This window comes from Carlito syrichta, unplaced genomic scaffold, assembly GCF_000164805.1.
Source record: "Carlito syrichta isolate Samal-C Ts95f unplaced genomic scaffold, Tarsius_syrichta-2.0.1 Scaffold307331, whole genome shotgun sequence".
Classification (NCBI taxonomy): Eukaryota; Metazoa; Chordata; class Mammalia; order Primates; family Tarsiidae; genus Carlito; species Carlito syrichta.
The window spans coordinates 794,089-811,373 of record NW_007251427.1 but is presented as its reverse complement, the minus strand read 5'-3'; the positions used below and the strand labels follow the sequence as shown (position 1 = coordinate 811,373).

The 17,285-nt window shown below is 40.4% G+C and overlaps 2 protein-coding genes across 3 annotated transcripts in view; both read left to right on the top strand.

Annotated features, from left to right (window-relative positions):
• RHBDL2 (rhomboid like 2) overlaps positions 1-8,233 on the top strand; it is a 40,989-nt gene extending 32,756 nt beyond the window's left edge. Inside the window, 3 exon segments of the mRNA XM_021715726.1 lie at positions 704-764; positions 6,711-6,772; positions 7,850-8,233. Of these exon segments, the coding sequence (XP_021571401.1) occupies positions 704-764; positions 6,711-6,772; positions 7,850-8,029 (303 nt within the window). The 3' untranslated portion in view covers positions 8,030-8,233.
• Positions 712-15,631, top strand: GJA9 (gap junction protein alpha 9). 2 transcript variants are annotated; one of them, XM_021715724.1, is made up of 3 exons: positions 712-764; positions 6,711-6,772; positions 14,016-15,631. In XM_021715724.1, exon 3 carries the CDS (start codon positions 14,102-14,104, stop codon positions 15,629-15,631), a length of 1,530 nt encoding a protein of 509 aa, XP_021571399.1. In that variant the 5' UTR covers positions 712-764; positions 6,711-6,772; positions 14,016-14,101. The 2 variants fall into 2 exon arrangements, with proteins under 2 accessions (XP_021571399.1, XP_008062607.1); XM_008064416.2 differs by lacking the exons at positions 712-764; positions 6,711-6,772 and adding an exon at positions 12,106-12,297.
• The last annotated feature ends 1,654 nt before the right edge of the window (positions 15,632-17,285 follow it).

Below are 17,285 nucleotides of genomic sequence, written 5' to 3'. Positions count from 1 at the left end.
ATGGTCACAAGAGTTTGAAAATACTTGATTTATAATAAACATGCTTACTTCTGCATTTTTACTTTTTGGGAAGAAAGTTAGTCACTTGACAGGGAAGGGAGATTTAATTTAATTCAATAAGTTAAGGTAGAAATGTCTCATTTGCAGTTTGCTGGTGACTCACTGGGTTACCGCAAGCTGGACTAAATTTTCTCAAAGCTAAAAATCAAACAATGATTTTTGACTAACATTCTCAACTTTAAAAAAAATTACCTAAAAAAAAATTAAAGTAATACTCTAATCTTTGTTAAGTCTTTGCTAACTATCACTGAGAAAGAGAATGGAGAGGTATCAAATGAATATTGACCCCAAAAGCTTGAAAATATTTCAGCAGATTTAATCTGACAACATTTACTTATCTATTTATTGATGGACATGTTAAAGGTTGACTTTATATTACTTATATTTAGATTATTTCTGGCTAATAAAAGTGCATCACTTATATCATAAAATTCAACATCATGTTTCATTTTGTTCTCCAGAGTACACCAGTACTGTACTTCCCAAATACATTTGAAAACTTGGCTTGTATACCCATGCTTTGTTTTGCAAATATTTGACACTCAAACATTGTTTGAAATGAAAAGCAGATGAAAAGGGAGTAGAATTGAGGTTTTATTTGCCAGTAGACAGCTTATATGATTGTTATTTATCTGTTTGCAAGAATTTTCGAGAAATGATTCCTGCCCTTGGAATCGTCAGACTGCTGATCATCATCCTTATAAGTAAGTAAGTTCATAGTGTTAAAGTAAAAATAAAATAGAGACACATCTCTAAATTAAATGTTTAAGGTGGGAATCACAGAATTGCAATTTGGGGCACACACACAGACCTGGGTGGTCTTCGGTATATCAGAAGAGCAAAGAAAAGGCTGAGGGTTTTATTAGAAAGAGAAACGTTACTATTGTTTTGAAAGAAAGCTTCTTGGCTCTAGAGAAGCTTTTGGGAGCTGGCAAGCTATGACTGGTGAGGGACAGTGGTAGACAGAACTAGTCTTAGACCTGTGACAGGCAGTTTTGGCAGCTATTAGAGAAAACTGGTCTTAATATTATAGGTAGTTTCAGCAGCTGAGCTTGCAGAGAATTCAATTCTTGGAGCAGTGCTATGGAACCTGGCATCTGGCCCCTCAACTGGGACTTAGCTGGGTATGACAAGAATGAGCCACTTTGTATAATAAACTTTCATAATGCCTTCAAGCTTATTGGTTCAGCCTTCAGAAGACCTTTCCACATTTCCCAGACACTAACATGATTGCTAGCTGAGAGTCAGAAAAAACTGTCAGCTTCATGGCCCTAAGTGGAACGTGGTAAATGGAGTTTTCACCTACTTTTATGGGTGGTTCTTAGACATGCCTACATGCTGTGACTTTGCTTTTTGTATCTTTCTGAAGTGGAGAAAGCTAAGATAATAGAGTTCTAGGCATCCCCATAGCTTCATTTATGTTTTATATATACTGTACTTTCTCTTTCTTTCTTTTTTTTTTTGAGTTGGAGTCTCACTCTGTCACCCAGTGTGGAGTGCAGTGGCACGCTCACGGCCATTGCAGCCTTGACCTGCTGGGCTCAAGCGATCCTTCTCCTTCAGCCTTCCAAGTAGCTGGAGCTGCAGGTGTGCACCACCATGCCTAATTTTTTGATTTACTGTAGAGGCAGAGGCAAGAAGATTGCCTAAGTCCACGGGTTCGAGACCAACCTGGGCAACTTGGTAAGACCTCGTCTCTACAATAAATCAAAAAGTTAGCTTGGAAGGATTGCCTGAGCCCTGCAGGTTGAGGTTGCGGTGGCCATGAACATGTCACTGCACTCCAGTCTGGGTAACAGAGTGAGACTCTGACTCAAAAAAAAAAGAAAGAAAGAAATCCAAAAGATAAGGGCAACTGTCAGTAGGGAAGGGAGAGAGCACCTGGAGATAGGAGAATTGCTGTAGGAGCAGACCTGCCTCTTGGGTTGAGTCACAAAACCAAGTGACAAATCATTTGACCATAAAAATGTCACACAAGTTATCTGGGTCTTCAGTCAATCTACTTCTTTTAGGTGATTATGAATGACTTTCTTTCCTTTTCTTTTTGAATAAGGGTTTCACTATGTTGCCCACGCTGGAGTGCAGTGTGTTTACGGCTTACCACAGCCTAGAACTCCTGGATAGAGGCAATCCTTCTACCGTAGCTTCCTGAATAGCTGAGACTATAGGCATGTGCCACCATGCCTGGCTTATTTTTTGACTTTTGTAGAGATGAGGTCTCGTTATATTACCCAGGCTGGTCTTGAACTCCTGGGCTCAAGAAGTCCTCTTGCTTTGGCCTCTTAAAGTGCTGGGGTTATAGGAGTGAGCCACTGTGCCCATTTGATTACAAATGACTTTTTTTTTTTTTTTGAGTTGGAGTCTCACTCTGTCATCTAGACTGGAGTGCAGTGGCCGCTCCCGGCCACGGCAGCTTCGACCTGCTGGGCTCCGGCGATCCTTCCGCCTCAGTCGTCCAAGTAGCTGGAATTACAGGCATGCGCTACCACGCCCAGCTAATTTTTTTTGATTTATTGTGGAGATGTCTCGCCAAGTTGCCCAGGTGGGTCTCGAACCCGTAGGCTCAGGCAATCCACAAACCTCAGCCTCCCAAAGGCACGGGATTACAGGCTGAGCCACCAAGTCTGGCACAAATGACTTTTATAACAGAAGCCCCATACCCTTAATGGGGAAATGGTTTTAATACTCTTATGTGTTGGAGTGAAGCTCCTTTCATCATGCATTATTAATATTCCTTATGTAATCTTAATAGTATGCCATTCTTGAGGGAAGTAATAAAATCATAGAATGATGTGTTTTTTAAATTAGATCCTCCAAGCATCTTACCCAGTAAGTAGGATGTGCTAACATTTGTCCTCTTCAATTCCTGGTAAATGTCATTTCTAAAAGTTTTTGAACTGATTTATCTAAGTTTTTGCCCTAAGAATAGTTACAACACATATCAGATTGATAAAAGGCAAATATATTTTTATTTGAAACATATTTCCTTGGAAGTATGTATACAATTTCGTTTAAGTGGTAAATATTCTTCTTAATTGTGAAGGACAGCTGGTCTGAAGGACCCTCCTCCATCAGGCATTATTTGTGGGATGTGTTTTCTTTTTTTTTTAATTGGAGTCTCACTCCGTCGCCCAGACTGGAGTGCAGTGGCCGCTCCCGGCCACTGCAACCTCGACCTGCTGGGCTCCGGCGATCCTTCCGCCTCGGCCTTCCAAGTAGCTGGAACTACAGGCGCACGCTACCAGGCCTGGCTAATTTTTGATTTTATTGTAGAGATGAGGGTTTGCCAAGTTGCCCAGACAGGTCTCGAACCCGCGGCCTCAGGCAATCCACTCACCTCAGCCTCCCAAAGCGCGGGATTACAGGCTGAGCCACCGAGCCCGGCATGGGATGTGTTTTCTAACTAAGCAACTAAGCTTTCTTTGGGAAAGGTTAAGGAAATGTTATGTTTTCATACTAAATATAATTTTAATATATTAGTATATTAAATATAATAACTTAATATATTATTAAAAATTAATATAAAGGCAACTCTTTTGAAATGAGTGTCAAATTATTATTTTTTTGAGTCAGGGTCTTACTCTGTTACCTAGCCTGAAGCACAGTGGCACAATCATGGCTTATTGCGGCCTCCACTTCCTGGGCTCAAGAGATCCTTCCACCTCAGTCTCCCAAGTAGCTGGGACTACAGGTGCACACCACCGTGCCTGGTTAATTTTTTGATTTTTTTTTTTTGTAGAGATGAGGTCTCTCTATGTTGCCCAAAGTAACTCCGTTGGGTGAAATTGATATTAGTTTTGAACTCCTGGGCTCAAGCAATCCTCCCACCTTGGTCTCCCAAAGTGCTGGGACTACAGGCATGAGCCACCATGCCTGGTCGAGTGTCAAATTTTTAATGAGGACAATGATTTGGTTTATTGGAGTAAAGGCTTCCTTTTAGGTGGGAAGACACGTCTCAGTTTAGAGGCTGCAGTATCCCAGAAGCAAAGTCCCCTAGGAAGCAGAAAGAGAAAAGAGACGGACAGATGTAGGAAGGGGTCAAGATGAACTAGAGAAACTGGGTAAAGAAGCGGACATGCCAATGGTTACAAAGACTTTTTTTTTTTTGAGTTGGAGTCTCACTCCATCACCCGGGCTGGAGTGCAGTGGCACGCTCATGGCCACCCCAGCGTCGACCTTCTTGGCTCAGGTAATCCTTCCGCCTCAGCCTTACAAGTAGCTGGAACTACAGGCGTGTGCTACCATACCTGGCTAATTTTTGATTTATTGTAGAGATGAGGTCTCATCAAGTTGCCCAGGTGGGTCTTGAACCTGCAGGCTCAGGCAATCCACTCGCCTTGGCCTCCCAAAGTGCTGGGATTACAGGCTGAGCCACCGAGCCCCAGCCACAAAGACTTTTTGAGGGGAGGCCTCCTGTTATGGAAATCTAGACCAAAGTAACTGTTTCCAATTAAGTTTGTACTGTTCTCTGGCAATGGTTTTCTTATAATTATAGTCCTATCTGCTTATTTTCTTGGATCAGGAAATGCATATGATATAGCCCCATGTATCCAACACTTTGTGGAATAGTCATTGACAATTAAATTAATATTGAATACTTCCTCGACCTTAATTTCTGTCTAGTGACTTCAACATCAATCGATACAGTATTGATCAATACATATGGTCCTGATGCTATTTTCCCAAAGGCAAGGACTAGGCCTCTCTGTCTCCGAGGACATAGTGGCTGACTAAGCAGAGCACAGGGAATTGGGGGATGGGTGTGGAATGTGATAGCTGCAAGAGATGTTCCCAAGCACAGCACACACAGGGCTGAGTTCTTTTGCGCCAAGAGACTGGAAGCTCCTTTTGCAGCATAGATCTGACTTATTTGAAGAACGTCTATGTTCTGGCTCTCACAGTTCCTTTTATGGCCTGACAAACTTCAATGCCCCGATGATAATTAGAGACAATTAGCATGGTAAGTGAGAGTGGAGCCTTGGTGTCTTGGTTTCTTTCTTTCTTTTTTCTTTTTTTGAGTCAAAATCTCACTCTGTCATCCAGGTTGGAATGCGGTGGGATGCTCACGGCCTCCGCAGCTTCGACCTGCTGGTTTCAGGTGATCCTTCTGCCTCAATCTTCCAAGTAGCTGGAACTTCAGGCATGCGCCACTGTGCCGGGCTAAGTGTCTTAGTTTCCTTGTGTATAAAGTACCATCATCGGCTGGGCTTGGTGGCTCAGCCTGTAATCCCAGCACTTTGGGAGGCCGAGGTGAGTGGATTGCCTGAGCCTGCGGGTTCGGGACCCGCTTGGGCAACTTGGCGAGACCTCATCTCTACAATAAATCAAAAATTAGCCGGCCATGGTACCGCACGCCTGTAGTTCCAGCTACTTGGAAGGCTGAGGTAGAAGGATCACCAGAGCCCAGCAGGTCGAGACTGCGGTGGCTGGGAGCAGCCACTGCACTCCAGTCTGGGTGACGGAGTGAGACTCCAACTCAAAAAAACAAAAAAAAAAGTACCACTTCTCACTTGGACTGCTGTTATAGTTGTGTTCTTCTAGCTGGTCTCCATGTTCCTCTTCTTGCTGTCTTATAGTCTGGGTCCCATATAGCAGCCAGAGTGATCTTTTAAATATTTCAGTTAGATCATGTCACTCCTATGCTCAAAAACTTTCAAAGGTTTCCTATAACTTAAGAGTAGAAGTTAAAGTCCTTACAGTGGCTTATAAGACTTATATAATCTGTCCCTTGCTACCTGTCTGATAGCACACCTACTAGTTTATCCCTAATTCTAGTCCAGAATCACCTGGATATCTTGTTAAAATACAGAATGCAAGCAGGATGGTGGCCATGGAGGTCAGAATCCACTAAGGACTGTGTAACAACTCATCTTCCAAAAACAAAACAAAAACAAAACCCCACAGAATGCAGAGCCCCACCCTCAGAGTTTTTGGCTCAATAGGTCTGGGGGTGGGCCTGAGAATTTTAATTTCCAGTAAGTTCCCAGTTGATGCTGATGTTGCTGGTCTTGGAGAAAACCACTTTGAAACCCACTGATCCAGCCAGATCAACTGCTTGGTATTCCTCAAACACACCAGGCAAATTCCTGCCTCAGGGACTTTGTGCTTGCTCTTGCCTCTGTCTAAAAGACTCCTGCTTCAAATATCAGCATGGCTTGCACCCTTACCTCCATTTAATGTCATCCCTCAGGGAGATCCTCCCCTATTCTCCTACTGAAAATCATGCCCCACACCTGGCATATGCTCAATTCCCCTTCCTCCCTTTGTATTTTCTCCATAGCACTTAGCACCACTTGACACACCATATATTTTACTTGTTTGCCTCACCCTGCCAGACTGTCAGCTCCATGGGGCAGGGCTGTCTCATCTGTCCATTGCTGTATTCCTACCACCTAGAATAATGCCTCACACTTAAAGGATAGTCAATAAATACTTTCTGGATGAATAAATCTTTAAAATGGGATAATGATAGTACCTACTTCATAGGATTGTCATGAGAATTAAGGAGTTACCACATGTAGAGCTTTTAGAACGGCACCTGGCATGAAGTCTCAATAAATGATAACTATTATTATTATTAGAAGGCAACTAAATACACAGTGCATTATTGTGGAGATCCTGGGGATTCATCAGGGTGTTTTTGCTTCTAGTTGTGTCGGACATGGGATTTGCTCTCTACAGAAGGTTCTTTGTCCCTGCAAATGGGTCTCCGGTGAGTTCAATTTCTTCCTTTTTAAAAATAGAAATGTGTTTACCCATCAAAAAGGGCCATCATATAGGGGTTACAAGCTCTGTGGCTTAGGACAGCCACATTTTCATTAGGAAGTTAAGAAGGTTCCTAAGGAAGGACTTCTGAATTGTCCTTCGCACGTAACTCTCTCACCCTGACCACTAGGCTCTGCTTCGCTACATCGGCCATGTTGGTAGCTACTCCAAAACAGGAGGTAAGAAATTTTCTTGTCCACATTGAATAAAAAGTAGATTGGAAAACAGCAATGAAAATTCGGGTCCATATGACTTTATAACGTTAAGAAAGCTGACAAAGACTTTCAGTTTTGCTGGGATTTGTCTTGTTTCTGTTTGAGTATTTTTATGTTATTACTTGTGTTTTAATTCTGACATCCCATGTCGGTGGGATCAGAGTAGCTCCTATAGAGATGCCTTGTAGGAACTCAACTCCTGCTCTCTTGGTTGGCACTATATAGAACCACCCTAAATGCAGTGATGATCAAGAAGAAGGAGAGCCGGGCTTGGTGGCTCAGCCTGTAATCCCGCGCCTTTGGGAGGCTGAGGTGAGTGGATTGCCTGAGCCCGCGGGTTTGAGACACGCCTGGGCAACTTGGTGAGACCTCATCTCTACAATAAGTCAAAAATTAGCCGGGCGTGGTAGCGCACACCTGTAGTTCCAACTACTTGGAAGGCTGAGGCGGAAGGATTGCCAGAGTCCAGCAAGTCGAGGCTGTGGTGGCTGGGAGCGGCCACCGCACTCCAGTCTGGGTGACAGAGTGAGACTCCAGCTCAAAAAAAAAAAAGGAGAAAGAATGGCTCTGTTTTGTGTACTCAGAGAATGAATGAAAATAACGTTTAAGCTTTGCATATTTTAGAATATCACCTTTCTCTGTGTGTACATGGAGCTTTGTGTCTCTATTGCCTTTCCCCCTGGTTCTCTAGACTTTTGAGACGCTTGTTTGACTGTGATGGTATCTGTGTTTGAGTAAGAGAGATACACCTGAAATATGCAAGTAGCATTTTCTTTACTTATTTCCACTTCCCCCCCTTTTCTCCAAAGGTGTCTTTTGCAGCTCACATCGCAGGTGGATTTGCTGGAATGTCCATAGGATACACTGTGTTCAGCTGCTTTGATAAAGCACTGCTAAAAGATCCAAGGTTTTGGATAGCAATTGCTGCTTATTTAGTTTGTGTCTTATTTGCGGTATTTTTCAACATTTTCCTATCCCCAGCAAACTGACCTGTTCCTAATATAAGGCAATTAATAAAAACAGCCACCTGGAGGGGGAAATATGGAAAACCCTATGAAGAAACAGAGAAGTTCCAGAAAAGGTTAACAATTTTATGGATGAAAAAACAGCACTCAACCCATCAGTCTCAAGGACTGCCTACAAAAGGACTTTAGGTCTTATGGAATGGCTTCTGAATTTAAAGAAAGGGAAGAGGAAGAGCAAAAAGAGAAAGGCAGTAAAAACCAGAGATTGGGTCTTTCCTAGGCATATGGTATCCATGTATGTAATGTATCCTATAAAAGAGGCTTGCTCTCCCTGGAGGATATATTTTGGAGATTGCTTGATAAAAATCTATGAATACTGTACTATGCTGATAATAAAAACTTTTTATACCTGTGTCAGACTCTTGATAATCACTTTAAAATAGATCACTGTTTGAATAGATAGATCATTACTGTTTGAGATATTTTATATACTTTATTGCTAATATTATTAATAATCCAGAAAGGCAGATATTACTCTGAATCTTAGAGCTGAGGATACAAAACTCCTAAAAGGAGTTAGCTGGGCATGGTGGCTCACACCTGTAATCCTAGCACTTTGGGAGACGGAGGCGAGAGGATTACCTGAGCTCAGGGGTTTCAGACCAGCCTGAGCAACATGGTGAGACCTCATCTCTACAATACATCAAAAAATTATCCGGGTGTGGTGGTGCGCATCTGTGGTTCCAGCTACTTGAAAGGCTGATGCAGAAGGATTGCCTGAGCCCAGCAGGTGGAAGATGCAGTGGCTGTGAGCATGCCACTGTCCTCTAGCCTGGGTAACACAGTGAAACTGACCTCCCCCAAAAGTCAAGTACTTGTTTGAGGAAGGCAGAATTTAAATATAATGACTTTAAAACTGACACTCTTCCCTACTGGTCCAACAATTATATGTTCCTCAAATACTGAAAGTTAGAATATCATAGGAGTATAGGAACAAACCTCTATGTGGGGTATACCATGAATGGTAGCACTATCTCCCAGAAGAAGACAGGATTTTCTAGACTGCTAGATGCTAACAGTATGTCTAAGATCCCAAGGAACCTGGAGCTGGCTTTCTGGTACACACTATGTACCTGGACTTTTTGGATTCTCATCTTTGGTCACATTCTCGGCCTTTATATGGCTAATGGTTCTCCTAGGAATGAGTAGGATTTATTTACAAAAGGTAGTATCTGAAAGCTGAGAAGCCTGTGTCCTTTTCTTGCATGTAATTCAGACTGCTATTCATTGTTTTCTGAAATGGTAGCTTTAGGTGACCTGAATATAGGAAATAAAATTTTTCTTCCTTTATCATCAACATATTTTATTAAACATCCATCTAAACATGTTATTGTATTTTTAAAGGGGCACATACACTTAATTATTTATCATGAGGAAAGTTAGTATTTTAGTATTCTGAGAAAAACTGATTTTGGATTTGTTGAAAAAATTAAAGTATGAGCATGGAAATATGAATACGTTCTTGATTAAAAAAGATTCAAACAGGAACTTAAAAGATAAAATCTAGCCAGGCTCGGTGGCTCAGCCTGTAATCCCGTGCCTTTGGGAGGCTGAGGTGAGTGGATTGCCTGAGCCCGTGGGTTCGAGCCCCACTTGGGCAGCGAGACCTCATCTCTACAATAAATCAAAAAATCAGCCGGGCGTGATAGTGCATATCTATAATTCCAGCTACTTGGAAAGCTGAGGCGGTAGGATCGCCGGAGCCCAGCAGGTCGCGGCTGCGGTGGCTGGAAGCGGCCACTGCACTCCAGTCTGGGTGCAGAGTGAGACTCCAACTCAAAAAAAAAAAAAAAAAAAAAAGATAAAATCTCCTTTGCCTTCTCTTCCCAAACCTGCTCCTTTTCCCTAGCAATGGCCACTGTTAGTGGTCACAACGGTATGGTATGTATCCATGCAGACTTTTTTCTATATAGGATGAGCAGAAAAGGAAATAGATTTAAGTTGTTTACTGCGTTGGACTACACTGAATCCGTTTGACACCCTCAAAGGGATAAATTCAGAGAATAAGTTGAAGGTGACCATGGTATAACTCCTTCTAAACATAATTTGCATCTCAGATTTACCTAAACTAAGACAAGTTTGTGTTAATCTATTTTTACCTAATTAGATATAAGCTGTAGTTTTTAACAAGATAAATGAGATACATGTATTGTTCTTTAGCTTACTTTACAATATGACTTAGAGATCTTTCTGTGTTAGTTCATAGATATGTAACAGACACCTGAATTGCTGAATGACATAGATGTACTATAATTACCCATTCTTCTATTGGACATTTAAATTATTGCTGATTATGTATAATTACCAACAGTGCTATGTGAACATCCTAGCACATCCTGGCATAGTGTGTCTTTATGTGTGTTTCCTGAATGACTATTTCAAGTATCCAGAAGCAAAAATGTTACATTAATTTTAAGAGATTTATTTTTTAAATAGCTGTGTCTATTTATAGTCTTCCCCATAGAATGTGGGAGTAACAGTTTCCCCCCTACTTTGCCAAAAAAAGTATTATAAATTTTGAAATTTTTGCATTCTGACAGTTAAAAGATAATACTTCATTTAAATTTGTATTTCTCTGACTACTGAGGTTGGCATTTTAGAGTTTATTATTAATTTATATATTATACATAATATATAATTTATATAATATATAGACATGAATATATATAAAAATAAGTAAACATTTTTCCCTGATAAAATGTTTGTATTTAATCTGAAAAGTAGTGATTAGTTGGCAAAGAGGCCCAGGGAAGAAATATCTGTCTATCATGGCCAACCAGGTCACAAGTTCTGAAGAGACTTTTAATGACCTAAAGTACAATGTAATTGTCACTCTTTCTGCCCCATCAGACTTAAAAAAAAAAAAAAAAAAAATACAGGGTCTTGCTCTGTCACCCATGCTGGAGTGTAGTGGTGCAATCATAGTTTACTGCAGCCTCAAATCATAGTTTACTGAGCTCAAGTGGTCCTCCTGCCTCAGCCTCCTGAATAGCTGGGACTATAAGTGTGTGCCACTTTACTTGCTAATTTTTAAAATTTTTTTTGTAGAGACAGCATCTGGCTATGTTGCCCAGGTTGGTCTCAAACTCCTGGCCTTAAGATCTTTCTGACTTGGCCTCCCAAAGTGGTGGAACTACAGGCATAGGCCATTGTGCGTGGCTCAATGTAACTGTTAATAATAAAACCATACAGAGAAACAACATTTAGCTAACTATGAAATTGGATATGACCCACTGATTATTTTTATTTTTTTATTATTATTTTTTTTAGAGTTGGAGTCTCACTCTGTCACCCAGACTGGAGTGCAGTGGCTGCTCCCAGCCACCGCAGCCTCGACGTGCTGAGCTCCGGTGATCCTTCCACCTCAGCCTTCCAAGTAGCCGGAATTACAGGCATGCACTACCACACCCAGCTGATTTTTTGATTTATTGTAGAGATGAGGTCTCGCTGCCCAGGCGGGACTCGAACCCGCGGACTCAGGCAATCCACTCACCTCAGCCTCCCAAAGGCGCGGGATTACAGGCTGAGCCACCGAGCCTGGTTGACCCACTGATTATTAAGGCTGATGACCAAGAAGTTATTATCTAATAAGAAAGATTCTTTTGATACTAGAAGTATGGCTCACTTTGCCAAAAACAATGATCTTTTATAGTGGCAAAAATTATAGTTAGAAAAAGGACACAAATATCTCCTGGTATTTTAAATATGACATCTCTGAATTATAGAGGAAGCATTTTCTTAATTTGGGACTCATAACTTTAGTCTTCTAGACTACAGTTGTTAGGAATATTAAAAGTATTCTTTTAAAAAAAATTTCTTGTCACTGACTTGAAATTCAAGAAGCATTCTTTATCTGTGTTGTTCAATAAGGCAGCCTCTAGGTACATGTAGCTGTTAAAATTTTTATTAATATTAAATGAAATAAAAAATTCAATTGCTCTGATTCTCAAGCCATATTACAAGTGTTCAATAGCTACATGTGGCTAGTAGCTACCTTATTGGATAGCGCAGATAGAGAATATTTCCATTGTTGTTGGACAGTGCTGTTTTGGAAGCAAGGTTGAGCAGAAAGGGAAATGGATTTTAGCTGATGGCTAACTCCCTCACTGCACTGAACTGAACAGAATCTGCTCTACACCTGCAAAGCGACACATTCAGAGAATAAATTGAAGATGGCCATGATATAACTTCTAAGCATGATCTGCTTCTCAGATTTACCTAAACTAAGAAAGGTTTGTGTTAATCTCTCTGTTTCAGCTTATAAAGAGTTGTTTGAAATGTTTTTACCTTTCACTTTTGAATTCTATTGTACTGTATCTATGTATACTAGTTTTCATATCATTTCCTATGAAAGCTTTAATTTGTAGCTAAATAATACTGCTTCTTTTAGGAAATACTATGCTCTTGTCTTTTAGAAAAAAATCCTTTTTTTATGATTATAAAAGTAAAATGCTCATGGTAAAAATTAAAATACATATAGCTACAAAATATTGTCACTTGTAATCCCAACTTCCAGAGCTAATTACAGTTACTATTTTGATGAATATTCTTCTAGACTTTTTTGTCTACATCTCTATATAGAATTAAATTTACAATAATGGGGCCATACTATTCTATTTTATAACCTGAATTTCACTGAAGCAATATGTCAAATTTTTTTAGTATATGTTTATCATTTATACTGGTTGCACAGTATCACACCATGGAGGTATTACTACTTATTTAACCACTCTTTTTTGTATTGATAATTATTTTGGATGTTTTCAATTTATGACTATTCCAAAAAACAACATGAATAACATCCTTGCTTATATTTTAAGCAAGGATTGCTGGGTCAGTATATTATTAACCTAATAAGGTCAATAGAACTTTTACCTATCTCAGGAATACAGTTAAAATTTAGAAGGTTGATGCTTTTGCAAGCCTTATTATCAGTACACAAAGCTTTAAGAAAGGAATTAAAGACTCTAGAACCAGTTGTTTAAAAAGCCAAGATATCCTAGGGTATAAACTTAATATGGAACCTACTGGCAGTTAATCCAGCAGCTAAATTATAACTTGCTCCACTATTCCCTTCAGAAAGCAGTTACATGTTTTAAATAGGTCAAATAATATTATATTGAATGTTTCCATAATATCACCAGCACACCAATGATTTATTTCAAGTAATATCTAATAACATTCTGGTACCATAAAATAGCTGAGAAATTTTGGAGTCCATTTAAAAAAATTTTTTCCTGATGTATCCCCCCAGTGTATCCTGCCTTCTGGAGTTCATTTTAACATGATAAAAATTTACAAAATTTTTCATAGAAATGTATAAGAATTTTTATAAATATTCATCAATCTTATGGAAATGACTTTCTGAAAAGGCTCACCAACTGCCAGAAAGAAACCAAAACTCATTTAAATTCAGATTAAAAAACTAATCTAAATTCCTATTACAAGAACCAGTTGTTTCCTCTGGTTTCATTAAACACTGTATCTTACTGAATTATCAAATGAAGCATATTCATTTTTCTTTGTGTATGAATGAGATATAAAAATCCTTAAATTTTCAAGTCAGCAATAGCATGTTAAAAAAAATCATTGACTGTGGTTATAACTTATATAAAATAATCTTAATAGGTTAAGATGAAGTCAGTATCTTTAGAAGTATCTCCAAAAGTTCTTAGTTAAAAAAAGATACAACAACAACTACAAACTTAGGCTAAATAAGATCACTCCTCTTTGATGGGAAATCCTACCATTATATTCTTAATAGAAAATACATACACTCCTTTTTCAGGTATCACTTTTTTTCATTGCATTATGATGTCTAAATATAAGTAATTTTACATTCCTCACATCTAAAATATATTTTTGGTCAAAGAATAAACTGCTGTCTAGGGAAAAAGTAAAGTAACCAGCATATGGAAAAAGTGATGCTTTGTTCATATTTTCACCATAGGTTTGCTTTAAGAAATAGTGCTCCCTTCAGAATGGAAAAATTCATGTCTTCTATTTGATGGGGCTAAGATGGCTGACTAAATAAAAATGGGGGACTGGAATCTCCTTGGAGATACTTTGGAGGAAGTTCACATCCATTCCACTATGATTGGAAAGATCTGGCTCACCATCCTGTTCATATTTCGAATGCTTGTTCTGGGTGTAGCAGCTGAAGATGTCTGGAATGATGAGCAGTCTGACTTCATCTGCAATACAGAACAACCGGGCTGCAGAAATGTATGCTATGACCAGGCCTTTCCTATCTCTCTCATAAGATACTGGGTTCTGCAGGTGATATTTGTGTCTTCACCATCCCTGGTCTACATGGGCCACGCTTTGTACCGATTGAGAATTCTAGAGGAAGAGAGGCAAAGGATGAAAGCTCAATTAAGAGGAGAACTGGAGTGGGTAGAGTTCGAAATGCCTGGGGATCGGAGGAGACTGGAGCAAGAACTTTGTCAGCTGGAGAAAAGAAAGCTAAATAAAGCTCCACTCAGAGGAACCTTGCTTTGCACTTATGTGATACACATTCTCACTCGCTCTGTGCTTGAAGTTGGGTTCATGATTGGACAGTACCTTTTATATGGATTTCACTTAGAGCCTTTATTTAAATGTCATGGCCACCCGTGTCCAAATATAATCGATTGTTTTGTATCAAGACCAACAGAAAAGACAATATTCTTATTATTTATGCAATCTATAGCCACAATTTCACTTTTCTTAAGCATTCTAGAAATTTTCCACCTAGGTTTTAAAAAGATTAAAAGAGGGCTTTGGGGACATAAGTTGAAGGATGAGCATAATGAATTCTATGCAAGCAAGTCAAAACAAAATCTAGTCAAATATCAGAGCACATCTGCAAATTCAGTGAAGCGACTCCCTTCTGCTCCTGATTATAATCTGTTAGTGGAAAAGCAAACACACACAGCAGTGTACCCTAATTTAAATTCATCTTCTGCATTTCAGGCAAATCCTGACACTCACAGTGTAAATGATAAGAAACGCAGTACAGATGAACAGGAAACTACAGTTTCTGAGATTTGCACAGTTAGTACTACTTGTAGGCATTTTCAAGACATCGGATCAAATAATAAAGAAACACACAAAATATGTGGAAAAGTTGGTGACCAATTAAGGGAAAAAAGAGAAACTGATGGCAAAGATAGCCAAAGGAACTCTAGAGATCACTGTTCTATTCCAGGCGTCGCTATAAATCTGGACAACCACATGGGGCAGTCACCCCAAACTGCTTGCCCCCTCCCAGCTAACTCCACTTGGAAACCGAGGTGGCTTAGAACTACATGGAGTCACTCTACAGAAGATAAAAACTGGGGGTCACCTCCTAAAGGTAACCTCAAGGGCCAGTTCAGAGAGGACACAATCAGAACCCTTTCTCCTTCACAAGGAGACTCCCAGTCACTTGACATTCCAAACACTCCTGACTCTTTGGGAGAGTTGTCCTTTGAGCTTGAGTCTGTCAGAACCTGCAATAAACCCGCTGTTAGTCCTCCAAATCATATGGCGTCCCTGATGAACAACTTCATTGGTAGGCGGGTTCCCACAGATCTTCAGATCTGAACAGCTGTTGGCTTTCAGGTATTCTGCATATTTTATTATTAGAGAAGTAGCCTAGTGTTGGTGAAACACAGGCAAAATAGATAAGGGCATCTCTAAAAACCAACTGTTAAGACAAGACAACTGCAAACTCATTTGCAGAAAGGGGAAAACAGCTCTAATTCTGGATTCTTAAGCAATAATTCTAGATTCAAATACATACAATTATAAAAAATCCAGATTTTTTTTTTTTTTTTGAGTTGGAGTCTCACTCTGTCACCCAGACTGGAGTGCAGTGGCCGCTCCCGGTCACCGGGCTCGACCTGCTGGGCTCCGGCGATCCTTTTGCCTCAGCCTTCCAAGTAACTGGAACTACAGGCGTGTGCTACCACACCCGGCTAATTTTTTTGATTTATTGTAGAGATGAGGTCTCGCCAAGTTGCCCAGGCGGGTCTCGAACCCGCGGGCTCAGGCAATCCACTCACCTCAACCTCCCAAAGCGTGGGATTACAGGCTGAGCCACCGAGCCCGACCGGATTTTTTTTTTTTAAGGTTTCCTTCAGAATGTGTGAAACTGAGTTTGAGAAAATTACATGTTCAGAATCAACCCTAAATGATTTGATCACGTTTTCTCTTTGAAGGGACCACAGCCTTTGGGAATTTTTTTTTTTTTTTTAAATTAGTTGAGTCTTACTCTGTCTTCCAGGCTGGAGTGCAGTAGCACACTCATGGCCACCATAGTCTCTACCTGCCGGACTCAGGAGGTCCTTCCACCTCAGCCGTCCAAATAGCTGGAACCATAGGCCACCGCGACCAGCTAATTTTTTGATTTATTGTAGGGATGAGGTCTCTCCAAGTTGTCCGGGCTGGTCTGGAGTCCCTGCGCTCAGGCAATCCTCTTGCTTCGGCCTCCCAAGTGTTAGGATTACAGGCGTGAAGCACCGCGAGAAAATTGTTCTTAATCTATATAATTGCTCCTGTTAGTTACTAATCCTTTATCTTTGGACACTGGGTTAACTTTGTTTACCCTTGGAACGCAATAACTTAGTTTCCTTCTAGACTGCAACCGGTTGTGTCTTGAGTATATAACCACATGTTGCTACCTAGTAAATAAAATCTTTAAAAGACCGTGGCTCTCTTTCACCAGTACATAGCATCGTGGTTCACTGCCTGGATAAGTATCTCACACTTCTCACTGGTCATTTAACCTTGCCACTTTACTAACACTACCCTACCTTACAGAAGTGTTGTAAGAATTAAAACGAAACACACCTATGCTTACTACAGTACCTGGCACACAATAAGCGCTCAAAAGTGCCAGCAATTTACTGTTCACACTCCAGCGTCACCACCAAGTTAGTCACAAATCAAGGAGATTCCAAAGGTAAAGGCTGGAGCCAAAACATACAATTCTAAACACTCTCCTCAGCCATTGAAAAGTAGTGCGAGCTTTATCAGGATGAGAGCCAAGAAGCCCAGCACTTATGGGTCACCACAACTTCCGACGTCCCAGTTGAGAAAGATGCGCTCACTACCAGCGTCCGGCGACCCTCCCGCCTGCAATCTTCATAGCGTTCCCGGGCTCTGCTTCCGGACGCCACGCCCATCTCTATCCCCATCTGGATAGATTCTCCAAATCTCGCTTTTCCCAAACGTTGTGTGGACCGGAAAAGGAAGT